Source organism: Artemia sp. Qi Xiang Cuo, chromosome 17, assembly GCF_049724085.1.
Source record: "Artemia sp. Qi Xiang Cuo chromosome 17, ASM4972408v1, whole genome shotgun sequence".
Classification (NCBI taxonomy): Eukaryota; Metazoa; Arthropoda; class Branchiopoda; order Anostraca; family Artemiidae; genus Artemia; species Artemia sp. Qi Xiang Cuo.
Genome location: NC_142810.1, coordinates 39,097,142 through 39,124,314, shown reverse-complemented (window position 1 = coordinate 39,124,314; position 27,173 = coordinate 39,097,142). Strand labels below are relative to the sequence as shown.

At 35.1% G+C, this 27,173-nt stretch overlaps 2 protein-coding genes across 3 annotated transcripts in view; one reads left to right on the top strand and one right to left on the bottom strand.

The window, feature by feature from the left end:
- Positions 1–2,392: 2,392 nt before the first annotated feature.
- LOC148942184 (uncharacterized) lies at positions 2,393–6,712 on the bottom strand. The gene is made up of 3 exons (XM_089103078.1): positions 6,600–6,712; positions 3,501–3,607; positions 2,393–2,617 (listed from the first exon to the last, which is right to left on the bottom strand). The coding sequence occupies exons 1-3, from the start codon at positions 6,709–6,711 to the stop codon at positions 2,450–2,452; spliced, it is 387 nt and encodes a 128-aa protein (XP_088959204.1). The 5' UTR covers position 6,712; the 3' UTR covers positions 2,393–2,449.
- A 99-nt stretch (positions 6,713–6,811) lies between these two features.
- LOC148942183 (uncharacterized) overlaps positions 6,812–27,173 on the top strand; it is a 28,189-nt gene continuing 7,827 nt past the window's right edge. The window contains exon 1 of one of the 2 annotated variants that reach the window (XM_089103116.1): positions 6,812–6,847. In XM_089103116.1, the coding sequence (XP_088959242.1) occupies positions 6,827–6,847 (21 nt within the window). In that variant the 5' untranslated portion in view covers positions 6,812–6,826. The other variant, XM_089103117.1, reaches the window with a different exon arrangement.

Sequence of the window (27,173 nt, the reverse complement as noted above, 5' to 3'; positions counted from 1 at the left end):
CCGTGCCGATTTCCTATGTACAGAATCGAAAGCATTTATAAAGTCAGTAAATGCTACTAACAATTCAGTCTGCCATTCATTCGATTTTTCAATTAATATCCTTAAATTTAATATTAGCTCACACAAGATCTTTTTGGTCGAAAGTCGTGTTGTTCATCTCTCAAGATCTCGTCGATTCTTAATTAAATACCATTTAAGAGTATTTGGTTAAAGACTTTACTTCCTATGGACTCTAAGGTGATACCTACCCAATTGTTGCAGTCAACGGTTCGATCTTTCTTAAAAATTTTAACAATGACCCCTTTTTACCAGTCAGTGTGGATACTCTCAGTTTCCCAAATTTGGTTTAAGATTTTGTGTAGAGATTTCGTTAACACCGCGGCACCATTATTTAATAATTCAGGCCGAAGGCCATTTAACAAAAATAAAATATGCACACACAAGTTAAGTTATCAAATGTGTAAGTCTTATGATCAATGAGGGCAAAATGAGAGGAGCTTGTAGTCATTTGAACGGAGTTAACCAACGACTATAAACTTCTAGCACCAGTGACCTATCAGCGTTATCGAGCAGAACTGAAAAAATTAAAAACAAGCTTGACTTAAACTTAAAAAAAATTGCATTCAATGAAGGTCTAAGTTAATTTTACTTACTAAGCTCAAGTTGAACTATCACTTTCCTAAAAGCATATTAAAATACGTTAAAAATATCCATTGATAACAACAAATTTGAAATTTACTGACTGCATTCCAAAAAATTTGGAAAGAAAAATGTTTTGTTCCAAAGGTTAAATGAACCTTTTCATTCAAAAGCATTGTGATAGACCAATGTTGTTATATAGATTGCCTCATACCCCCCCCCCCAAGATTGGGTGGAAAGAAGTACAAAAATTTAATGTTTTACTTAAAATAAAAAAAAAAAAAAATTTTAAGATGGAAGCTGTCCTCCTATCTTCGAAATTTAGAAAGTTTAGGTTTACTAGTTAAGCCTCCTCTCTTCCCCAACAAGAGGTTCCAATGACCCGCCCCCTATCCTAATATTTGTTGCTCAACTACGCAATACTATATATAAATTACTGAAGCTTCAAATGAATCAACTCAGTTAAATGAAGCTTATGAAATTCTTATAACTGCTGTTCATTTTGTATGGACTGCATATATGTTTGGGGCAAATGCTCCACCACATGACAATATCACCTCTGAAAGTGAAGGCTATAAATTAACTTTGACAGTTCTAAGTTGATGAAGCGATCTGCAATTTTTACTTTAAAGTATTTTGGTCCTATTCCGGCAAAAACTGAAGTTTTAATGGCACAGAAGTAAGGATTTTGGCTCAATACTGTGGTGCGATTTTTTTTTTGTAAGAGATGCAAAAGATTAAATTACACTTCAATGACTACTCTACAAGTAATTTATGGCATCTGGCTCAACACAAACTCAGCAAAAAAGCAAAAAAAATTTAATAACATGGGAAAATACGGAATTTTGCATCTTTGTCAAAGGGGAACAGAAATGTCCATTGAAGATTCATTGGCATGTACAATTTGATAGTATAGATTTAGACAAAAGTCATTAATTTAAACTTTATAACCAGCCTCAAATGCATATAAATTCGGTGAGCATATTTCTTTCAAATATTCATTCTTCCGACTTTTGGTTATTATTGACAAGGGTCTCTCTCTACTTACTGTGTAGTACAAGGCTGCCGGCCCTCTTGATGTTTTTGAACGAAGAAATAAGATGTAGCTGCCATCGATGAATGTTGAAATTTCTTTCCCGGATTCCTTTCGTTGGGCTAGTCTTATCCTTTAAGTGCTGATTTAAGTTTCTATTCTTTTTCTTTTTCTTTTTGTAACTCCATCGGTCATATTTCTGTGCATCATGATGGAAAACAAAGCTATACATAAATGCATATATAATATTTACTACCGTGAACGGTTTCATTTTCTGAAATCGGGCAGATTCTCATGCTTGGGGGAAAAGAAACAAAGACTTCAACACTACAGGTAACATTTTTTTTTTTTTTTTTTTTAAATGAATATTTTGACTGCATTAGGTGCACTAGATGGCGTTAGCTATGTTATGCTGGTCTGACTGAAGCACATGGGTTTCATCTCTTAACAGTTTTTTACACTCTGTTTAAAGTTTGAAGTGTTGAAACTTTAAGACTGGACAGTATGTAAGGAAGAGGTATAGTCAGTATATGATGATTGCTTTATCCATTTATCTTGATTATTTTTTTTAGTCTTCAGATAATTTTCAGCCACAAAGCCTACTGAGAAATTTCAAATTAACATTTTATTTTAAAAAACATACTTTGTTAGACTTAAATTTCCAAAGCTTAGGATTAATTTCGATAAATTATGACTCTGCTGATGAATGGCTTATTTGTTCTTAAGTATATCTAAGTTTAATTTTGTAATGAATATAAAACTTCAAAAAATTACATTTTAACTGGATTTGCAATAACAAATTTTCCTCTTTCCCGTCCATTTCTCTCTGTAGGATGTAATTCTTTTTTGAAATTCTTCTTCGAATGTCTCGTAAAGAACTTTTCCACTAAAAGGCAATCCTTCACTGTTCTCCACAAGCTCTTCTGGGTATTCAGTATTGTCAACCTAAAAATTTAAACAAGCATTTTAGATTGAGAGATTGTAAGTGAGAGAGACAAAGAGAGAGGGAGAGCAAGAGGGGAAAGAGGAGGGATAGAGAACAAGAGAGGTGATAGTGGTAGTCTTGCCTCTTCTGCCTTTTTTAAATTTTCAGCCAAGTATAATCTAAGTTGTCCCAGTGAAAACACTGGCACCTACTGCTAGCACTATTAACAACTCATTGTAGCACCAAGCCACCTGAGGCCAACACAGTTACGCACGCTCTTTCTCTATCCCAATTTATTCAAAGCCTCCATCTTTACACCATCCTAAGAAGTCTGCATTTCCCTTAAATCTTTCCTTATGACATCCTCTCACCCCATTTAGGGAGGACCTGCTTTTCGTTTGGCCCTGGACCTTTGGATGATAAGGAGGATGTTTGGCAATCTGTTATAATCTAAGCACCAATTCATGGAATTATTTGGGGGGGGGGGAAGAAGGGTTAAAATATAGAATTATTTTCAGATTTTAAAATAATCACCGAGTACATGTGTCTAAGCATTAAATTTTGTTGTTTTTTTCGATTTTCTTTCAAGAAAATACAAAAAAAAAGGCTATTTTACAATGAAAATACGAAAAAAATATATTCTTCAATCCAGGGGGGAGAGGTGAAAAAATCTAGGGAGGACAACTGCCTCCGTCACAATTGTTGCCTCTGTAACCTGAAAGGAACTTACCCCCCCCTACCCCCCCCCCCCAAAAAAAAAGAAGTGAAAATACTAATAATAATAACTGGGTACATGTGTCTGAACATAGATATTAAAATATATGAGATTTTTGCCTTCAATTTTTGAGCTAGTGTAAATAGTAAAGGCTATGTTTTTCGAGTAGTACAGAACAAAAAGCTTACCAGAAAATCTCTAATACTCTCCGTCATTGGGTCCAAATGAATTTTTCTACTAAATTCTATGTCTTCGGCAAGGGTGTAGACTCTACAAATTCCTAGCTCAGGAGACGCTATGGTACAAAAGACAATTAAAATTAACAATCTAGCAATTTCTATTTACAGAAAAAATATATAAAACAACACACACATTTTCATTTACACTTTAGTGACTTGTTGATAAGCTATATAATTCAGATGTAATTACAGTATTATCATGGATATTTTAAAACTCAGTTATCTGTAAAAAAAAATTTTATTTAACATTCATTTTAATTATAAATCAAAGACGAATATAAGACGAATAGTGGTAATTTTTCCCTCTGTGGTAATTTTTACCAGTTATCGCGTGGAAACAACGTTGATGATTTTTAATGCTCTCTTATGTCCTTGAGGTTGAGAGAATACCTTTCCACGGTATTTCACGGTGAATGTTTAGAGCTAAGATACAAGAAAGTGCTTTGATGAAAAGACCTTTAAAGTAAGCTCAATTTGATTGGCTTCAGATACACTTATCTGGGTAATTTTCTAAAAGGATTAAGCTTCTGAAAAGACTGGCAAAAGAAATTAGGGGTCTGAAGAAAACTGTAACTATACCCCTCTAACATGAAGCTGAAAATTAATAGGCAATAAAATGCACAGCTTAATCCAATTACATCAATAAGTAAAAATGCATATAGTACCAACACCGCATGGAACATTGCGTTGCAGAGCAAAATTAACAAAGTACGGTGTATTTTTATGGTCTACTAGAAAACGCTAAATGGTATTCACTGTTTTTTTTCTCTCTGAACAAGCTCGAGCATTCATTCCTATACGTTTTTCATAGTCTTCCATATCACAGCTAAACGTTGTATCTTATATTTTTATACTTCTGAGATAATTGCTAAGAAAACCCTTTCTAAGCTCTTCTCAAAAGGAGGACAATCAGGGTACTGTAGATTAGTGGAATCAAAGTGTGATTGAATATATATGTTGCCCCTTCAAATCTTTCCTTTGAGAGTAGCTTAGAAAGTACTTTTTCAGAAATTATCAAAGAAGTATAAAAATTTCAGATACGCCCTATAATCATGACAGGGACGATTTATACTCTGTGCCATTTTACCCTCTGAAAGAGAAGGAGGGGAAAGAGCGGTATTCCGTGTTTGTACACTTTATTTGCTTGTAACATAATAAGACCTTTGTCATTGTCTTCCGAGCCTTTACAAAAATTTGGATATATTGATCCTCATGATGAATTTTATTTCAGATGGCTAATCACATAATTTTTGGATTCCAATTGAGCCCCTTCTAATTTAGGGCTGAACAAACTTTATTATACAAGGAATACATATACTGATTTACTGAAGCAAATAGTCGCTAAAGTAGCCCAAAACGAAAGGCTTATAAAGAAAACAGGCTAAAAAGGTTTTTGCTTTTACATTAAATATAACCCTTCAGCATACGAAGAACGGTGAAAATGAAACCTGGTTGTTCGAACTGGTCAAGTAGAAACTTCGACCACCATAGATATCTTAAAAATGACAAGTAAATTGTTTTATTTTTTCAAAGTCTCCCACACACAACTTTCCTGTTTCTTTTCCTAAGTTCAATAATAATAACCAGGGAACAATTTATTTTGCTCGCGCTATTAGTTTGTTAACTTATTTTATTTCGCTCTCATTACTCATTTTTAACTCTTGAATCGGTTGTTTTTATTATCATCAATTCTTATCTTTCTATTTTGTTTTACATATCTGGCGGAGTTTGATATCTGCACGTTACCGTAGTTAAGTCTCCGAAGTCTGTGTACACATGGTACAGATGAAAAAGACTTTCATATGCAGTTATGCTGATTTTGGTGGTAGATAGTGCCAAATTTAAAAAAATGAATGTGGAGTGAAAACTCAGCAAAAAATAAGCTAAACATACGTGGCGCTAAATAGCTAGGTCTAGTTTTAATTGGGAATCAACTGATTGTTAATGTTTTAATTTCTATGGACGAAAAGCGCTGTCAAATAAAACTAAATACTTTCGCATCTTTACCTTTCATTGTTCTACGTGGCAATGCTTTATCGAGGTTTTAGATGAATGTTGAATCTTCTTTTGTAAGATCCACCAGAGAAACAGTTAGGGATAACTTCCCCGGGAAGATCATTCCAGACTGAAGTGTAACACCGAAAACAGCTCTTCTTCAAAAGCTCTGTTCTCGGCTTGCCAGCATCAAAATAATGCGTGCCTTTGTGTCTGCCTTTTCGGTTGGAAAAATGACGCCGTAAAAGCTCTAGAGAAGGTGGTGAATTTGAATATTTAGAAAACAGCCATCGACACAACATCAAACCTCTCACTATCAAATTGGAAAGGGCCGTGGGGAATGATTGAACCTGTCCTATTAGCCATATTCTGAATCTTTTGGAGGGGCTTAATCTTCTAGATCGTTTGAATACTTTTTGAGGAGAAGGTTTTTCTTTTCAAAAAACCATCAGTCATGATTTTATTTGTAACAATAACTCAAATGTATACAACATTTAACTAATATCGATTTGTTTTTTTTAAGAAATACAAGCTGCAATATTTTTATACTATTTTCCCCCCCTTAGCAAACCAAGCATTCCAATCTAGAGTCTAGAGGATGCTACATTTATTGCAATGTTTAATTTAATAAAAAGTCACAAAAATCACAATGATGACAAAAAAAGAAAGTTTAAAATAATGATTGATTGTGTCGAATTAGACATTTTTAGCAGAATATTAAAGCATTCTTTAGTATTTAAATCATTCTTATAAACGCTAACACTTGTCAAGGGGTTATGGTTCTTTCACACTATACCGTAGAGCCTTTCACGATAGGATGATTTAAGACTCTACGTTAAATTGGGTATTCTTATAGAGTAAATTTTGTCCATAGCGTGGGCAGTGCCATGTATATTGATGTATACTTGAATTTTTTATAGAATTTTACGTTGTATGAGTTTAGCTTACGGTATGGATTATCTTCAAGATGATTCAGGATTAAATATTGAAACATTCCTTAGCTTCAAAAAGACTGACAGAGGTTCAATTAACCTAAATAAAATTTCTACCAACCTTTATTCAAGCCTTCTATCAAGGGATTTTTAATTTTACAAACTCTATCACTAGCAATTAGAGTAAAAATAACAATTAAGAAAAGCAAAGGAAGCTTTGCTATCCAGGTCATTTCAAAGTGTTATTTGGAAATATTCTGAAAAAAAATCCATAAATTGTTAGTAATATCAATAAAAAATTATCAACACCTGTGTCTTTCCATCTGCTAAAATAGTCTTGCATAAAAGATGAGGCGAATATATCTACTTGTGAGTTGAATTATCTTATTTTTTTCACCTTTTTAGTCGATACAATTTTATTCTGTTTCAGAAGGAGTTATAATAGCATTGTATTTTTTAAACATTCAAACCGCTCTTGACAACGAATGGCAAGTAAATATTGCCTTATTTTAATTACCGTGTTGGCTTCTTGATTTCATTGGCTAATTTAAACAAGACCCTTTTGTAAGGTTTATTGGTTATATTTAGATTTTTTTTTTTTTATAAAATTCAAGAGCGAAGCTTGAAACATAAAACGAACAAACATTTCTTGCTTTGGAGACTATGCAAGGTGTACCTTTAAAACTAAATCAAAACAACTGACACAAGACATTTTCCAATATCTCTAGAATTCTAAAAACTAGCGCTTTACTAAAAAGAGAGCTTTTGATTGAGGTTTCTAGAGAATTGTAATTACATCATAAAAGTTTTTTATATCATGAACGTTGAAGGACTATCAAGAGCCAAAAAAATTAGGCCTACTCTTCTATTTCCTTAGGCTACTTTTGGAAATTTCTTTTCCTGGGAGGACATTTTATCTTCTGGGTGTTGGTTTAGTGTTTTTAGTATTATCCTAGCTTTCGGAATTCCACCGGTAAAGCTTTAGGTACTCCCTTGTATGACCAGAAAATAGAACCAACGGCTATACCCCTCTTATGTATAACACTGAACAAAAACACACTTTGCAAAAAGCATCCAACATAAAAAATATAAAGTTATAAGTAATAGTATTTTCACCTTTTACTGTCAGATGTTTTTCTTTAACTTTAGACTTCATAATTACGTCAGGAGCCTCTAGTCTAACCCCGTGATTCTAAACGCGGGGTGTTGGTGACACCCCACGTGATTCTAAACTTGGGGTGTAGGTGGGGAATTGACATGCCCCACCGGTGGAGCATGTCAATATTTTGGTGGGTCATGGGCAGGACGTGTACCCCTTGACTGACTATACCTTGAAGCTTTAACTTTGGAAACAACTTTAACTTTGTAGGTGGGGCATTGAAATGCCCCACCGGTGGAGCATGTCAATATTTTGGTGGGTCATGGGCAGGACGTGCACCCCTTGACTGACTATACCTTAAAGCTTTAACTTTGGAAACAACTTTAACTTTGTAGGTGGGGCATTGAAATACCCCACCGGTGGAGCATGTCAATATTTTGGTGGGTCATGGGCAGGACGTGCACCCCTTGACTGACTATACCTTAAAGCTTTAACTTTGGAAACAAATTCATGGGAATCAAGTCTTTAAAGATGTTCCGCAAAAAAGATGTTCCGTACATGAGGTTCCAAGGCCTGATCCATAAGAATGTGAAATTTTGTACTTTTTCTTACAAGAACAGTAATTTTACCCTACGGGTAAAGGGCTTATTTGAAGTAATATTTAATTTACCACTACCTTTTTAAGTAAAGAAAGCAATGGTATCCCAACTAATTGCCAATTTCAACCATTTGATACACCAAACCTTCAATTTCTTATTGTGTTAATTTGTGTTTCCATAATGACTTTTTCCGGCGAAATCAGCTAAAATAACTTTTCACTCGACGGATTAAGAAAATCCCTTTTGAAATACCGATAATTTGTCTTATGAGCCTCAAAAAGCAGTAACAGAGACTTGAGATGCCTGAAAAAGTAAAAACACCACGGGCGACTCTATGTGAAAAAGCCATAATGAAGACGCGGCTTTACACTCTGCCTTTTTTTGCGATTAATTTAAATAAAAACTTTCCGAAAAATAAGTTTTTCCAAGAAAAGTAAAGGCCATTTTGAACTTAAGCTCAGGAGATATGAATACCTGTTAAAATTCAAACTCAAAACGACCAGAAATTACTATTAAACTATAAATGAAACCCAAAACGACCAGAAATTAAATAAACAATCATAGCAAAAAACAAACAACAAGAAATAATATAAATGAATAAATAGATCTTAAAGAGATTAATGCTTAGATTGAATATGAAAATCAAGCTTAAAACGAAAAAGAAAAGTTTGCTATTAAAGTATAAATGAAACTTAAAACGAAAAGAAATTAATAAACAATCAATGCGAAGAAACATACAATGTATATTAATGTAAATGAATAAATAAATCTTAAAACGAGTGAAACCTAAATTTAATACGCAAATCAATTTTGACTCGAATAAAAATAACTACAAACAAGAGTGTGGGTATCGCCTCAGTTCAGAAGCCTAAAACCTACTGCGTCATTGGCGCCTTACTGAAAACTATATGAGTCTTTAACAGTCTTGGAAAGTATAAACAAAATCTAATTGAATATTGGATACATAATGATATTAATTGCTGAAAGATCCATCAGTTCATGATTTTTTTTTTTTACTGTAATTTTTATTTTCATTTTCAATGCTGTAAGAACTGGAAAAGAATTAATTTGTAATATAAGAGAAATTCGTTTTCAGTGAAGCGCCAATGACGCAGAAGGCTTTAGGTTTTTACAGTTAAAGAAGGGGGCAGTATCCAAGTTTTGTTTGTAGTAAAACTATATTTGTCTTTACCAATCTTGGAAAGAACTAATAAATTAAACTACAAATTTGATGTATAGTGATATTAATTGCTGAAAGCATATCAGTTTAAAATTTTAATGTAATTTTAATATTTATTTTCAATATTAAGTACAAGAGAAAACATTTGTAATATAATTTGTTTTCAGTAAAGCGCCAATGACGCAGTAGGTTTTAGGCTTCTGCAGTGAGGTGATACCCAAACTCTTGTTCGTAGTTATTTTTATTTGATTCAAACTTGATTTGCATATTCAATTTAAGTTTCACTCGTTTTAAGATTTATTTATTCATTTACATTAATATATATTGTATGTTTGTTCGCATTGATTGTTTATTTAATTTCTGTTCGTTTTAAGTTTCGTTTATACTTTAATAGCAAACTATTTTTCTTCGTTTTAAGCTTGATTTTCATCTTCAATCCAAGCATTACTTGCTTCAAGATATATTTATTCATTTATATTATTACTTGTGGTGTGTTTTTTGCTATGATGTTTATTTTATTTCTGTTAGTTTTGGGTTTCATTTATTCTTTAATTATAATTTCTGGTCGTTTTGAGTTTGAATTTTATCATTTAGTTATATATCCTGAGATTAAGTTTAAAATGGCCTTTAATTTTATTTTAAAAAAATATTTTTCGGAAAGTTTTTTAAAATTAATTTTTTGTTCATTTTTAATTGCAAACAGTTTCAAGTTTTTATTGCATGGGGGGGGGGGGGTGCTTGCTGTCCAATTATTCTTGACTTTAAAAAATGGATCTAGAAATTTCAATTTATAAATTGAATGAGGCTTTTTTCAAAGTCTATACGATTACCTCTTTGATAAAACCTTATATATGAACAATAGACAGCTTGCATAACTTGTGGACAGTGATTGGCAACAATGAATGGATTGAAAAAATAGCTCCAATGAGGGTGTTTTGACCATTTCACTTGCTGACACAAAGGGATCATGACTGTTTGGAATTGACCTTAATAGGATTTTGTGTTCCAAAGCAATTTTGTATCTATCACAGAGTATTTATTTTAACCTTATAATTGGTTAATTATAATAGATTTACTATGTGTTCTTCCAAAAACAAAACTTTACCTTATTAAAGTCTTTGGGGGGGGGGGCGGCGTAGTTGGCAGAAGGAAGAAAACTTGAGCGTAGACAGTAGGAGAGGGGGAGGGTGAGGTTGGAGACTCATCCAATACGGGGCGGAACTTCACTTATCTCCTCCGTTCCCGATTTAGGAGATCAGACAGACTCATTGGGCTGTAAAATGTTGGACCGCTTGAGTTGTGGAAGACGTTAAAATTCTCCAAAACACTATATTTTCAGTTATTGCAGGATTGATTTCATAGATCGTGGAATGGTGAGCCCCCTGGCCCATCATTTGGGTGAGCCTTAACTTATAATATGCAATTTTAATTAATTGTTCCGTGTTATGTGCATATATTATTCTATATATATTATTTTGAGTTATAATTTTATCGCATTGCGTTCATTTTTAAGGCTTGATATAAAAACTGAAACCTTAGCAGAGACAGTGGTGGGGGGAAGTCTCCCCCTCAAACGCATAATTGAGCAGCCACAGAGACAGTAATACAAATGAAATTAATATGTCTTTCGAAAATGTCTTTTTTTCAAAAGACACGAACAAACTCGTCTAAAGGAACCTGAAGTGCTATCTCTGACATTTCCATTGATTCTTTATTCCCGTTACTTTCAGATGTAAAATTTAGAATATTATCGAATGGGTTAACTCGTGCCCTCCCTGAATGATTCACATTTGGAAAACCCACCCCTGGGAAATTCCTCCCCCCTCAAAGAACATTTTATTTTCCTGCTGATAAATCCCCCCAGCAGAAATTTCCAAGCCGTGGAATATGCTCCCCCAAACATATTCCCCTCAGATAATTTCGGATATTCATAAAAATTGAAGCTGAAATTTCTAATCAACTTTTTAGGTCAGAAGCAATGCTATAGCGTTACCTAAGTAAAGAGCCATAAGAGTAGTGATAGTGTATAAGGTTTCAACCCTATATTCAATCCTACAAGAATATGGTCAAAAGTGTAATAGATTGAAGACCTACATGAAAATATATATTGGAATTGCGCAAGAAAAACCCATGCTTGAGACATTAAACTCACGCGTGAATATTTTAAAAGTTGGCACACTATAATGCATGTTATGAAACTAAAGTCGAGGTTTTTTAAACTTGGCAAGGTTTTTGTTTTTGATAAGAATTGCCCATGGTTGTATCGTTTGACGTAGACATTTTTTAGGAGCCAATCAAGTACTTATGGAAGGTTGTTCAATATAAAATAACTTGATTTGTGGTTGGGATTTGAATAAAAGGAATTTGTGTATTAATTTGGAACTTTCAGAGAGTGCTTAAAGGGAAAGTCAATTCACCAAAAGGAAATATGTGCATGCTCAGGCTGGGGTTGAGTTGCACGGGAGTTGAGTTGCACGGAGGGTTGAGTTGCACGAGGGTTCAGTTAAAGGGGGTACAGTTACACGGGGGTTTAGTTAAATGGGGTTGAGTTGCACGAGGGTTCAGTAGCACGTGGGTTCAGTAGCACAGGGGTTCAGTTGTACGGGGTTTCGGTTATACAAGGGTTCAGTTACATGGGAGGTTCAGTTAAAGGGGGTATAGTTAAATGGGGTTGAGTTGCACGGGAGTTGAGCTGCGCGAGGGTTCAGTTGCACGGGGGTTCAGTTACACGCGGGTTCAGTTACACGGGGTTTATTTAAATGTGATTGAGTTGCATGGGGGGTTGAGTTGCACGAGGGTTCAGTTAAAGGGGTTCAGTTGCACGGGGGTTTGAGTCATTTTTACGGGGTTTGAGAGACTCTGTTACCTGATTCCGTGTGGTTTTAGTTTACTTGGTGCCCATTAAAAAAACGATAGAAATAGTTATTTCTTTCAAAAATCTTTTCCGATGTAACTAAAAGGCATCTGTCTTTGTAATTAGAGTAATTCTCCCTTTTGGAAAAACGGGCATCGCGGTTGAGTTGCACGAGGGTTCAGTTAAAGGGGGTACAGTTACACGGGGGTTTAGTTAAATGGGGTCGAGTTGCACGAGGGTTCAGTAGCACGAGGGTTCAGTAGCACAGGGGTTCAGTTGTACTGGGTTTCGGTTATACAAGGGTTCAGTTACATGGGGGTTTCAGTTAAAGGGGGTATAGTTAAATGGGGTTGAGTTGCACGGGAGTTGAGTTGCACGAGGGTTCAGTTGCACGGGGGTTCAGTTACACGCGGGTTCAATTACACGGGGTTTAGTTAAATGTGATTGAGTTGCATGGGGGGTTGAGTCGCACGAGGGTTCAGTTAAAGGGGGTTCAGTTGCACGGGGGGTTGAGTCATTTTTACGGGGTTTGAGAGACTCTGTTGCCTGATTCCGTGTGGTTTTAGTTTACTTGGTGCCCATTAAAAAAACGATAGAAATAGTTATTTCTTTCAAAAATCTTTTCCGATGAAACTAAAAGGCATCTGTCTTTGTAATTAGAGAAATGCTCCCTTTTGGAAAAACGGGCATCGCAAGCTTGTGTTATCTTAGAGATTAATGCGTAACTCGAGACATCTTGGTAAAGTTTTTAATAGAGGCTGTTTCCAAAAAGATTTAGGATTCATTAACTTTAGTGTTGCCAGTCAAAAGATATGAGTTTGAGCAAATTGTCTGATTATCGAAAAATGAAGAAACACCTTCCAAAAGTCGACAGGAATGGGAATGTCTTGAGGGGGGATTTTCCATGGAAGAGGTGGAGGGTATTTTTACATGAAAACAACTTCAACCGTTCCAAGCCCCCAGCTATCAGAAATTAAATTATAAAAAAATTTTCTTCAACTGAAAGTAAGGAGCAACATCAAAACTTAAAAACGGACAGAAAATAGAGGCTGTTTCCAAAAGATTTAGGATTCATTAAATTTAGTGTTGCAAGTCAAAAGCTATGAGTTTGAGAAAATTGCCTGATTATCGAAAAATGAAGAAACACCTTCCAAAAGTCGACAGGAATGGGATTGTCGTGAGGGGGGAATGTTCCATGGAAGAGGGGGAGGGTATTTTTACGTGAAAACAACTTTAACCGTGCCCAGCCCCCAGCGATCAGAAATTAAATTATAAAAAAGTTTCTTCAACTGAAAGTAAGGAGCAACATCAAAACATAAAAACGGACAGAAAATAGAGGCTGTTTCCAAATGATGTAGGATTCATTAACTATAGTGTTGCCAGTCAAAAGCAATGAGTTTGAGAAAATTGTCTGATTATCGAAAAACTAAGAAATACCTTCCACAAGTCGACAGGAATGAGATTGTCTTGAAGGGGGACTTTTCCAGGGAAGAGGAGGAGGGTATTTATACTTGAAAACAACTTCAACAGTGCCCAACCCCCCGCGATCAGAAATTAAATTATAAAAAAAGTTTCTTCAACTGAAAGTAAGGAGCAACATCAAAACTTAAAAACGGACAGAAAATAGAGGCTGTTTCCAAAAGATTTAGGATTCTTTAACTTTAGTGTTGCCAGTCAAAAGCAATGAGTTTGAGAAAATTGCCTGATTATCGAAAAATGAAGAAACACCTTCCAAAAGTCGACAGGAATGGGATTGTCTTGAGGGGGAATTTTCCATGGAAGAGGTGGAGGGTATTTTTACGTGAAAACAACTTCAACCGTGCCCAGCCCCCCGTGATCAGAAATTAAATTATAAAAAAAGTCCTTCAACTGAAAGTAAGGAGCAACATCAAAACTTAAAAACGGACAGAAAATAGAGGCTGTTTCCAAAAGATTTAGGATTCATTAACTTTAGTGTTGCCAGTCAAAAGCTATGAGTTTGAGAAAATTGCCTGATTATCGAAAAATTAAGAAAAACCCTCCAAAAGTCGACAGGAATGGGATTGTCTTGAGGGGGGGAATTATCCATGGAAGAGGTGGAGAGTATTTTTACGTGAAAACAACTTCAACCGTGCCCAGCCCACCGCGATCAGAAATTAAATTATAAAAAAAGTTTCTTCAACTGAAAGTAAGAAGCAACATCAAAACTTAAAAACGGACATAAAATAGAGGCTGTTTCCAAAAGATTTAGGATTCATTAACTTTAGTGTTGCCAGTCAAAAGCTATGAGTTTGAGCAAATTGTCTGGTTATCGAAAAATGAAGAAACACCTTCCAAAAGTCGACAGGAATGGTATTGTCTTGAGGGGGGATTTTCCATGGAAGAGGTGGAGGGTATTTTTTACGTGAAAACAACTTCAACCGTGCTCAACCCCCGCGATCAGAAATTAAATTATAAAAAAGTTTCTTCAACTGAAAGTAAGGAGCAACATCAAAACTTAAAAACGGACAGAAAATAGAGTCTGTTTCCAAAACATTTAGGATTCATTAACTTTAGTGTTGCCAGTCAAAAGCTATGAGTTAGAGAAAATTGCCTGATTATCGAAAAATGAAGAAACACCTTCCACAAGTCGACAGGAATGGGATGGTCTGGAGGGGGGACTTTTCAATGGAAGATGTGGAGGGTCTTTTTACGTGAAAACAACTTCAACCGTGCCCAGCCCCCCGCGATCAGAAATTAAATTATAAAAAAGTTTCTTCAACTGAAAGTAAGGAGCAACATCAAAACTTAAAAACAGACTGAAAATAGAGGCTGTTTCCAAAAGATTTAGGATTCATTAACTTTAGTGTTGCCAGTCAAAAGCTATGAGTCTGAGAAAATTGCCTGATTATCGAAAAATAAAGAAACACCTTCCAAAAGTCGACAGGAATGGGATTGTCTTGAGGGGGAAATTTTCCATGGAAGATGTGGAGGGTATTTTTACGTGAAAACAACTTCAACCGTGCCCAGCCCCCGCGATCAGAAATTAAATTATAAAAAAAGTTTCTTCAACTGAAAGTAAGGAGCAACATCAAAACTTAAAAACGGACAGAAAATAGAGGCTGTTTCCAAAAGATTTAGGATTCATTAACTTTAGTGTTGCCAGTCAAAAGCAATGAGTTTGAGAAAATTGTCTGATTATCGAAAAATGAAGAAACACCTTCCAAAAGTCGACAGGAATGGGATTGTCTTGAGGGAGGAATTTTCCATGGAAGAGGTGGAGGGTATTTTTACGTGAAAACAACTTCAACCGTGCCCAGCCCCCCGTGATCAGAAAATAAATTATAAAAAAAGTTCCTTCAACTGAAAGTAAGGAGCAACATCAAAACTTAAAAACGGACAGAAAATAGAGGCTGTTTCCAAGAGATTTACGATTCATTAACTTTAGTGTTGCCAGTCAAAAGCTATGAGTTTGAGAAAATTGCCTGATTATCGAAAAATGAAGAAACACCCTCCAAAAGTCGACAGGAATGGGATTGTCTTGAGGGGGGGAATTTTCCATGGAAGAGTTGGAGAGTATTTTTACGTGAAAACAACTTCTACCGTGCCCAGCCCACCGCGATCAGAAATTAAATTATAAAAAAGTTTCTTCAACTGAAAGTAAGGAGCAACATCAAAACTTAAAAAACCTACCAAAAGTCGAAGGGAGCGGTACTGTATTGAGGGGGAAATTTTCCATAGAAGAGGTGGAGGATATTTTTACATGAAAACAACATCAACTGTGCCCTGCCCCCCACGATCAGAAATTAAATTTTAAAAAAAAGTTTCTTCAACTGAAAGTAAGGAGCAACATCAAAACATAAAAACGGACAGAAAATAGAGGCTGTTTCCAAAAGATTTAGGATTCATTAACATTTTCAACTTTATTTTTTTCTTTTTGTACATATCTTTAAATGTCAAAATATGCTTACGGTTCTAACAATTGTGCTCTATGATTGGTCAGAGACACGATATGGCTTTCCAACTGGTATTCTATGACCGGTTATCGACACTAGCTAGTCTATTGCATGTATAAAATCAGTATTTTTTACGCAGTGGAAGGATAAACACATAAGTCATATCTTTAAAAAAAGAAGTGAAGATGGAGCATTTTAATAAAGTCTGTTCACAAAGCAATGTTATTATATTAATGGCTACCAAAAGGAGAAGTGTCTGAACCATGAAAGAAGTACAAGTATTAGCACTATTCGAAATATATGCATTCCGTGGTAGAACGGTAATGAATTCAATTTCTTTGGATTTCCAAAAATCTTTAACTGTTATGATGTTGGTTACGCGATATTAAGATCTCCAGAGATGATTGCACTCAAAGAGAATGCTAACATAAAAATAATTGTTGATGATAGAGGACAACTCCTTTCTACTTCTGCAGGTAACGCATTACCTACGGATACACTCAATCATCAGCTTTCGGGTATTAGCATTCAACGGAAGGCTAATAAAAGAAAGGCTTACTCTGCTACTAATATCGTAAACCATATCTTGTTTACGTTCCGAAACTGTTACCTGTGTAAAAATAATGTGTTAATAGACAGTGAAATTTCCAGAAAAATAAAAATGGCATTGTCAAGAAATATCACTACGGAATATAAAGATGAAACAATGAAAAACAAAGCACCAGCAAACGTTACTGGCATTGATCAAACAGTCAATGAATCAAATAATACCAAAGACGAAAAGCATATTGAGCCTGTTCATGAGAAACCAGTAAAAATTGTGTATGATTCAAACTGGAATAATGATTATTCTACTGATTACGAACTAAGAGAAGACAATAACTACATTATCAAGAAAGAACAGGGTGAGCTATTTTACGGAACAATTCAAAATTTCCAAAGTTGATCATTGATATTAATAATGTATCATAATATATTTTTATATTAATATTTTACATAGCATTATTTCATTAAAAATATTACATTGTTATGTGTTCATTATTTTTTAGAGTAATCTAGTATATCAAGCGTTTAGAATGTCCATTAAAACATCAGAGATGTAAGAAAAGGAATTTGCGTACATCTATTGTCAGACACACTATTTCCGTAAAATCTGAGCTATTAAGGGTTTTTGACCGAAAACTCTGGTTTTTTGCAAGAAAATTATGGAAAATACAATTTTCTGGTTCAAATGTGAAATTTAAGTCAATTTTTGGATCGAAAAATAAAACTATTTCCTTAAAATCTGAGCTAATAAGGGTTTTTTGATCGTAAACTCTAGTTTCTTGTAAGAAAATTATGGAAAATACAATTCTCTAGATCAAATGTGAAACTTAAGTCCAGTTTTGGATACTCATAATGATGAGGACTGATGGTTCTAATTCAGTAATTTTTTTTTTCATAAAACAAACTATTTTTTTTTTAAACTTCGAAATTATTCAACTTTATATTTTTTTTATCTTTTTCTTTTGTACATATCTTAAAATGGCAAAATATCTTTCATGAATTTACCTCTTGCATATACAATACATAAATTAAAAAAAAATGGAATTTCCATACTTCATTGGCGTGCAAGAGATACCGAGAGTTCTATGATTCCTCCCCGCAATGAATTCTAAGGGTTTTATGACTCCTCCCCAAAATGAATCCAGATGCTTTTAGGAGTCATCCCCCTAGCCATAACTCCATTCGACCTTGAGAGAAGGTATAAAATTTTGACGATGTATTTCTCTTCTTAACAACTACATTAATAGCTTCCAAGATGATGGGACTCTATGAAACAGAATTTATCGGTTGAAAAAAATCATCTTGTGGTGTTATATTTGAATTTGCATTTTTATTATTGTCAATGGAACTCGAAGAAATCGACTGTTATCATTGGATAGTGAACTACAACATGTATGAGTATGATAAAAGCTTGTGGAGTACTACATTACATCGTATAAACAGACTGGGATTCTACGATAGAGTGATTGCACCACTTAATAATAGTGGTCAGGAACTTAGAAATGTCCAGGAGGAAGTCAGTGAAATTTGCAGCTTTTTCGGGGTTGAAGCACTCTATGTAAAGGGTAATGTACCTACAGATAAAGTTCTAATTCAAAAGTGTAACCCTAGGATTCCACTTTTCAATCTAGAAGAATTTAAGTGTCCTAAATTTGAAGGGGTTTATCATCGTCCTGAAGACGAGGTCAGGTTCTTCGCGCACTGGATACCTAAGGACTTACCTGATCGTGATAAATGCATTAGACATGGTAAAAACTATTCTATATCAAGGGACCATTGTCTCTGGATGTTTAAGAGTGAACGTGTGTATGACTATGTGTCATAATATAATTTTGTATTAATAATCTACAGAGCATTATTTCATTAAAAATATATTATGCATTAAATTGTTATATTTTCATTATTTTTAGAGTAAGCTAGTATATCAACAGTTTAGAATGTATATTAAAACATCGGAGATTTGAGAAAAGGAATTTGCATACATCTATTGTCAGACACATGAGGTAACATTGACAAAATCAAGGTATCAGAATGAATAAATTCTTTATCAACATCCGTTGTTGGATATGTCATTATGTCATTATGAAAAAATTGTAAGTAGGTAAGTAAGTAAGTAAGTAAGTAACAAACTCTTTCTTGAATTCACCTCTTGGATACACAAAGAAGACATTTCATTCAAGAAAATATGAAAATATTTGTAAGTAAGTAACACACTCTTTCTTGAAGTCACCCTTGGATACACAATACAGATACTTTATTCAAGAAATTATGAAAAAATCGCAAGTAAGTAACAAACTCTTTCTTGAATTCCCTATTTGGATGCACAATATAGAAATTTAATTCAAGAAATTATGAAAAAAATGTATAAGTAAGTAACAAACTCTATGCTTTTTCTGCATCAATTGTCGGATATGTTGAATAAAATATGCAAAGTCGACATAGCTTTATTTCATTTTTTAAGGTTAATTTACACGAGGTTACGTATGCGCACGTAACCTCGTCTAAATTAACCTTAAAAAATGAAATAAAGCTATGTCGACTTTGCATGTTTTATTCAACATATCCGACAATTGATGCAGAAAGAGCATAAAGTTTGTTACTTACTTAATTACATTTTTTTTTCATAATTTCTTGAATTACATTTCTGTATTGTGCATCCTAATGGGGAATTCAAGAAAGAGTTTGTGACTTACTTGCGATTTTTTCATAATTTTTTGAATAAAGTATCTGTATTGTGTATCCAAGGGGTGACTTCAAGAAAGAGTGTGTTACTTACTTACAAATATTTTCATATTTTCTTGAATGAAATGCCTTCTTTGTGTATCCAAGAGGTGAATTCAAGAAAGAGTTTGTTACTTACTTACTTTCTTACTTACCTACTTACAATTTTTTCATAATGACATATCCAACAACGGATGTTGATAAAGAATTTATTCATTCTGATACCTAGATTTTGTCAATGTTACCTCATGTGTCAGACAATAGATATATGCAAATTCCTTTTCTAAGATCTCCGATGATTGAATATACATTCTAAACTTTTTATACGCTAGCTTACTCTAAAAATAATGAAAACATAAATATTTGATGCATAATATATTTTTAATGAAATAATACTGTGAAGAATATTAATATGAAATTATATAATGACACATAGTCATAGACACGTTCACTCTTAAACACCCAGAGACGATGGTTCCTTGATATAGAATAGTTTTTACCATGTCTAATGCATTTATCACGATCAGGTAAGTCCTTAGGTATCTGGTGCGCGAAGAACCTGACCTCGTCTTGAGGACGATGATAAACCCCCTCAAATTTAGGACACTTAAATTCTTCTAGATTGAAAAGTGGAATCCTAGGGTTACACTTTTGAATTAGAACTTTATCTGTAGGTACATTACCCTTTAAATAGAGTGCTTTAACCCCGAAAAACCTGCAAATTTCATTGACTTCCTCCTGGAAAATTCTAAGTTCTTGATCACTATTATTAAGTGGTGCAATCACTTTATCGCATAATATCAGTCTGTTCATACGATGTATGTAGTACTCTACAAGCTTTTACCATACTCATACATTTTGTAGTTCACTATCTAATGATGACAGTTGATTTCTTCGAGTTCCATTGACAATAATAAAAATGCACATTCAAATATAACATCACAAGATGAATTTTTCCAACCGATAAATACTGTTTCAAAGAGTCCCATCATCTTGGGAGCTGTTAATGTAGTTGTTAAGAAGAGAAATACATCGGCAAAATTTTATATCTTTTCTCAAGGTAGAATGGAGTTAGGGATACGGGGATGATTCCTAAAAACATCTGAATTCATTTTGGGGAGGAGTCATAAAACCCTTAGAATTCATTGCAGGGAGGAGTCATAGAACTCTCGGTATCTCTTGCACGCAAATGAAGTCTGGAAATTACATTTTTTTTTTTTATTTCTGTATTGTGTAACCAAGAGGTGAATTCAAGAAAGATATTTTGCCATTGTAAGATATGTACGAAAGAAAAAGAAAAAAAATAAATAAAGTTGAATAATTTATAAGTTAAAAAAAATTGGTTTTATGGAAAAAAAATTGAATTAGAACCATCAGTCCTCATCATAATGAGTATCCAAAACTGGACTTAAGTTTCACATTTGAACTAGAGAATTGTATTTTTCATAATTTTCTTACAAGAAACTAGAGTTTACGGTCAAAAAACTCTTATTAGCTCAGATTTTAAGGAAATAGTTTTATTTTTCGATCCAAAAATAGACTTAAGTTTCACATTTGAACCAGAGAACTGTATTTTCCATAATTTTCTTACAAAAAACTAGAGTTTACGGTCAAAAACCCTTAATAGCTCAGATTTTACGGAAATAGTGTGTCTGACAATAGATGTATGCAAATTCCTTTTCTTACATCTCTGATGTTTTAATGGACATTGTAGACGCTTGATATGCTAGCTTACTCTAAAAAATAATGAACACATAACAATGTAATATTTTTAATGAAATAATGCTATGTAGAATATTAATACAAAAATATATTAGGATACATTATTAATATCAATGATTAACTTTGGACATTTTGAATATGTTTCATAAAATAGTTCACCATATTCTCTCTTGATATTGTAGTTATTGTCTTCTCTTACTTCATAATCAGTAGAATAATAATTATTCTATTTTGAATCATATATAATTTTTACTGGTGTCTCATGAACAGGCTCAATATGCTTTTTGTCTTTGGTATGATTTGATTCATTGACTGTTTGATCAATGCCAGTAACGTTTGCTGGTGCTTTTGTTTTTCATCGTTTCTTCTTTATATTCCGTAGTGATATTTTTTGACAATGCCATTTTTATTTTTCTGGCAATTTCACTGTCGATTAACAAATTATTTTTACACAGGTAACAGTTTCGGCACGTAAGCAAGATATGGTTTACGATATTAGTAGCAGAGTAAGCCTTTCTTTTATTAGCCTTCTGTTGAATGCTAATACCCGAAAGCTGATGATTGAGTGTATCCGTAGGTAATGCGTTACCTGCAGAAGTAGAAAGGAGTTGTCCTCTATCATCAACAATTGTTTTTATGTTAGCATTCTCTTTGAGTGCAATCATCTCTGGAGATCTCAATCTCGCATAACCACCAACATAAGAGTTGAATTTTTTCGGTATTCCAAAGAAATTTAATTCCTTACTGTCATGACAATGCATGCATACATTTCCAATAGTACTACCACTTGTACTTGTTTCATGGTTTAAATACTTCTCCTTGTCGGCATTCAATGCTACAATAACCTTGTTATGTGAACGCACTCTATTAAAATGTTCCATCTTCAGTTCTTTTTTTTAAAGATATGACTTATGTGTTTATCGTTCCACTGCGTAAGAACTACTGATTTAATACATGCAATAGACTAGCTAGTGTCGATAACCGGTCATAGAATACCAGTGGGAAAGCCACATCGTGTCTCTGACCAATCATAGAGCACAATTGTTAGAACCGTAAGCATATTTTGACATTTTAAGATATGTACAAAAAGAAAAAAATAAAGTTGAAAATGTTAATGAATCCTAAATCTTTTGGAAACAGCCTTTATTTTCTGTCCGTTTTTAAGTTTTGATGTTGCTCCTTACTTTCAGTTGAAGAAACTTTTTTTTAATAATTTAATTTCTGATCGCGGGGGGCTGGGCATGGTTGAAGTTGTTTTCACGTAAAAATACCCTCCAACTCTTCCATGGAAAATTCCCCCTCAAGACAATCCCACTGTCCTGATTCGAATCTTTTCTGGTAACAAAGTAATGAACTAAATCTTTGGAAACAGCCTCAGTTTTGATGTTGCTCCTTACTTTCAGTTGAAGAAACTTTTTTTATAATTTAATTTATGATCGCGGTGGGCTGGGCACGGTTGAAGTTGTTTTCACGTAAAAATACTCTCCATCTCTTCCATGGAAAATTCCCCCCCTAAAGACAATCCCATTCCTGTCCACTTTTGGACGGTATTTCTTAATTTTTCGATAATCAGACAATTTTCTCAAACTCATTGCTTTTGACTGGCAACACTAAAGTTAATGAATCCTAAATCTTTTGGAAACAGCCTGTATTTTCTGTCCGTTTTTATGTTTTGATGTTGCTCCTTACTTTCAGTTGAAGAAACCTTTTTATAATTTAATTTCTGATCGCGGGGGGGCTGGGCACGGTTGAAGTTGTTTTCACGTAGAAATACCCTCCACCTCTTCCATGGAAAATTCCCCCTCAAGACAATCCCATTCCTGTCGACTTTTGGAAGGTGTTTCTTCATTTTTCGATAATCAGGCAATTTTCCCAGACTCAAAGCTTTTGACTGGCAACACTAAAGTTAATGTATCCTAAATCTCTTGGAAACAGCCTCTATTTTCTGTCCGTTTTTAAGTTTTGATGTTGCTCCTTACTTTCAGTTGAAGAAACTTTTTTTATAATTTAATTTCTGATCACGTGGGCTGGGCACGGTTGAAGTTGTTTTCACGTAAAAATACCCTCCACCTCTTCCATGGAAAATTCCCCCCTCAAGAAAATCCCATTCCTGTCGACTTTTGGAAGGTGTTTCTTCATTTTTCGATAATCAGGCAATTTTCTCAAACTCATAGCTTTTGACTGGCAACACTAAGGTTAATGAATTCTAAATTTTTTGGAAACAGCCTCTATTTTCTGTCCGTTTTTAAGTTTTGATGTTGCTCCTTACTTTCAGTTGAAGAAACTTTTTTTATAATTTAATTTCTGATTGCGGGGGCTGGGCACGGTTGAAGTTGTTTTCACGTAAAAATACCCTCCACCTCTTCCATGGAAAATTCCCCCTCAAGACAATCCCATTCCTGTCGACTTTTGGAAGGTGTTTCTTCATTTTTCGATAATCAGGCAATTTTCTCAAACTCATAGCTTTTGACTGGGAACACAAATGTTTACGAATCCTAAATCTTTTGGAAAAAGCTTCTTTTTTCTTTCCTTTTAAAGTTTTGATTTTGCTCTTAACTTTCAGTTTAAGAAAAATGTTTTATAATTTAATATCTGATCGCGGGGGGCTGGGCACGGTTGAAGTTGTTTTCATGTAAAAATACCCTCCACATCTTCCATGGAAAATCCCCCCTCAAGACATTCCCATTCCTGTCGACTTTTGGAAGGTGTTTCTTCATTTTTTGATAATCAGGCAATTTTCTCAAACTCATAGCTTTTGACTGGCAACACTAAAGTTAATGAATCCTAAATCTTTTTGGAAACAGCCTCTATTAAAAACTTCACCAAGATGTCTCGAGTTACGCATTAATCTCTAAGATAACACAAGCTTGCGATGCCCGTTTTTCCAAAAGGGATTATTTCTGTAATTACAAAGACACGTGCCTTTTATTACATCGGAAAAGATTTTTGAACGAAATAACTATATCTATCGTTTTTTTAATGGGCACCAAGTAAACTAAAACCACACGGAATCAGGCAACAGAGTCTCTCAAACCCCGTAAAAATGACTCAAACCCCCGTGCAACTGAATCCCCTTTAACTGAACCCTCGTGCAACTCAACCCCCCGTGCAACTGGAAGGTGTTTCTTCATTTTTCGATAATCAGGCAATTTTCTCAAACTCATAGCTTTTGACTGGCAACACTAAAGTTAATGAATCCTAAATCTTTTTGGAAACAGCCTCTATTAAAAACTTTACCATGATGTCTCGAGTTACGCATTAATCTCTAAGATAACACAAGCTTGCGATGCCCGTTTTTCCAAAAGGGAGCATTTCTCTAATTACAAAGACAGATGCCTTTTAGTTACATCGGAAAAGATTTTTGAATGAAATAACTATTTCTATCGTTTTTTAATGGGCACCAAGTAAACTAAAACCACACGGAATCAGGCAACAGAGTCTCTCAAATCCCGTAAAAATGACTCAAACCCCCGTGCAACTGAACCCCCTTTAACTGATCCCTCGTGCAACTCAACCCCCATGCAACTCAATCACATTTAACTAAACCCCGTGTAACTGAAACCGCGTGTAACTGAACCCCCGTGCAACTGAACCCTCGTGCAACTCAACTCCCGTGCAACTCAACCCCATTTAACTAAACCCCCGTTAACAGAACCCCCCTGTAACTGAACCCTTGTATAACCGAAACCCCGTACAACTGAACCCCCGTGCTACTGAACCCTCGTGCTACTGAACCCTCATGCAACTCGACCCCATTTAACTAAACCTCCGTGTAACTGTACCCCCTTTAACTGAACCCTCGTGCAACTCAACCGCGATGCCCAATTTTCCAAAAGGGAGAATTACTCTAATTACAAAGACAGATGCCTTTTAGTTACATCGGAAAAGATTTTTGAAAGAAATAACTATTTCTATCGTTTTTTTAATGGGCACCAAGTAAACTAAAACCACACGGAATCAGGCAACAGAGTCTTTCAAACCCCGTAAAAATGAATCAAACCCCCGTGCAACTGAACCCCCTTTAACTGAACCCTCGTGCAACTCAACACCCCATGCAACTCAATCACATTTAACTAAACCCCGTGTAACTAAACCCGCGTGTAACTGAACCCCCGTGCAACTGAACCCTCGTGCAACTCAACTCCCGTGCAACTCAACCCCATTTAACTATACCCCCTTTAACTGAACCCCCCATGGAACTGAACCCTTGTATAACCAAAACCCCGTAAAACTGAACCCCCGTGCTACTGAACCCTTGTGCTACTGAACCCTCGTGCAACTCGACCCCATTTAACTAAACCCCCGTGTAACTGTACCCCCTTTAACTGAACCCTCGTGCAACTCAACCCTCCGTGCAACTCAACTCCCGTGCAACTCAACCCCAGCCTGAGCATGTACATATTTCCTTTTGGTGAATTGACTTTCCCTTTAAGCACTCTCTGAAAGTTCCAACTTAATACACAAATTCCTTTTATTCAAATCCCAACCACAAATCAAGTTATTGTATATTGAACAACCTTCCATAAGTACTTGATTGGCTCCTAAAAAATGTCTACGTCAAACGATACAACCATGGGCAATTCTTATCAAAAACAAAAACCTTGCCAAGTTAAAAAAACCTCGACTTTAGTTTCATAACATGCATTATAGTGTGCCAACTTTTAAAATATTCACGCGTGAGTTTAATGTCTCAAGCATGGGTTTTTCTTGCGCAATTCCAATATATATTTTCATGTAGGTTTTCAATCTATTACACTTTTGACCATATTCTTGTAGGATTGAATGTAGGGTTGAAACCTTATACACTATCACTACTCATAAGGGTTCAATGAATTAATACTTATTTATTTTTCCCGGGGCAATTTATATGGAAGAGGTGGTCACATAAACTTTGGAACGGGGTTCATTGAATTACAAATTAAAATTTATAGTGCCATTACACCAGGGGCGGATCCAGGATTTTTTAGGGGGGGGGGGCAAAATAGGTTAATCCGATAAAATTGCTTTATGAGCATTATTAATTAACGCAAACTTGCGGTAATTAAGTAAATTAAAATACTTTATACTACGTTAGGGGGAGGCACCCCCTCGCCCCTCCCCTGGATCCGCCACTGCCTTACACTCTCTGTTTCTTTCCTTGTTAGGAAAGAGAGCAGATGCCTAATAGGTGTGTGTTAATACCAAAATATTCTGACTCTCATTAGGCCTTCAGGTATAAACAGAATTAGTTCAAAGGGAGGGGTGGGGAACAGGGCGTGGGGGGAGGGTATTTGCCCTTAGATCGATTTTGACTCGTTAGAGCTGGACTAGAACATCCAATTTCAAATCAAATGAGCCCTCTCTGAAGTTTATACGTGAATCCCTTCCTGTCCCTGGGTCCTGGGGGGTTTTGTCGACGCCAGAGCTTTGTTACTTAGCCTTTCAACTATTTTTAACAAAATTTTTATCTGATGCATTTAGGGCGTGGAGGAGGGGGAGCTAGTTGCCCTCCAATCTCTTTTGACTCTTAAAAAGTGAACAAGAACTTTCAATTTCCAATCAAATGAGCCCTCTCTAAAGTTTATACGAGTATCCCTTCCATAAAAATAATATAATGGATTCGGAGAATCCTTAAATTACAACCCTTGTCCTGAGGGCTGTAGGGAAGTTGCTATCCGCAAAGATCAAATTTCAAGAACATAACACTACGCTCAATAGAATGATTATCTCAAAATTTTTATTGGATGTGTTTGGGGAAAAGGTGGGCGTGAGAGGGGGTTAGTTGCCCTCAAATGAATTTCGACTATTAAAAAGGGCACTAACCCTTTGAATTCCCAATCGAATGAGTATTTTTGGAAGTTTCTACGACACCGCCTTCTGTAAAAACCTTATATGCCCCCAGGGTATAACTTAAAAACCTTGCCTTGAGGGTTGTGGGGGAGTGTCCTCCTCAAGAACATATTTTCTATCTGAAAATCAACTATGCTGAGCAAAATGGCTATCTCAAAATTTCGATTGGATGTGTTTGGGGGAGAGATGGGCGTGGGGGGGGGGGCGAGTTGCCCACAAATAACTTTTGAC

Bases quoted from the DNA above. Each gene is read 5' to 3' on its own strand.
- LOC148942184 (XM_089103078.1), bottom strand. From the start codon at position 6,711: ATGACCTGGATAGCAAAGCTTCCTTTGCTTTTCTTAATTGTTATTTTT. The intron at 3,608-6,599 runs GTTGGTAGAAAT...TTTGTACCATAG, and splicing joins GATAGAAGGCTTGAATAAAG to CGTCTCCTGAGCTAGGAATT. The intron at 2,618-3,500 runs GTAAGCTTTTTG...TTAAATTTTTAG, and splicing joins AGAGTATTAGAGATTTTCTG to GTTGACAATACTGAATACCC.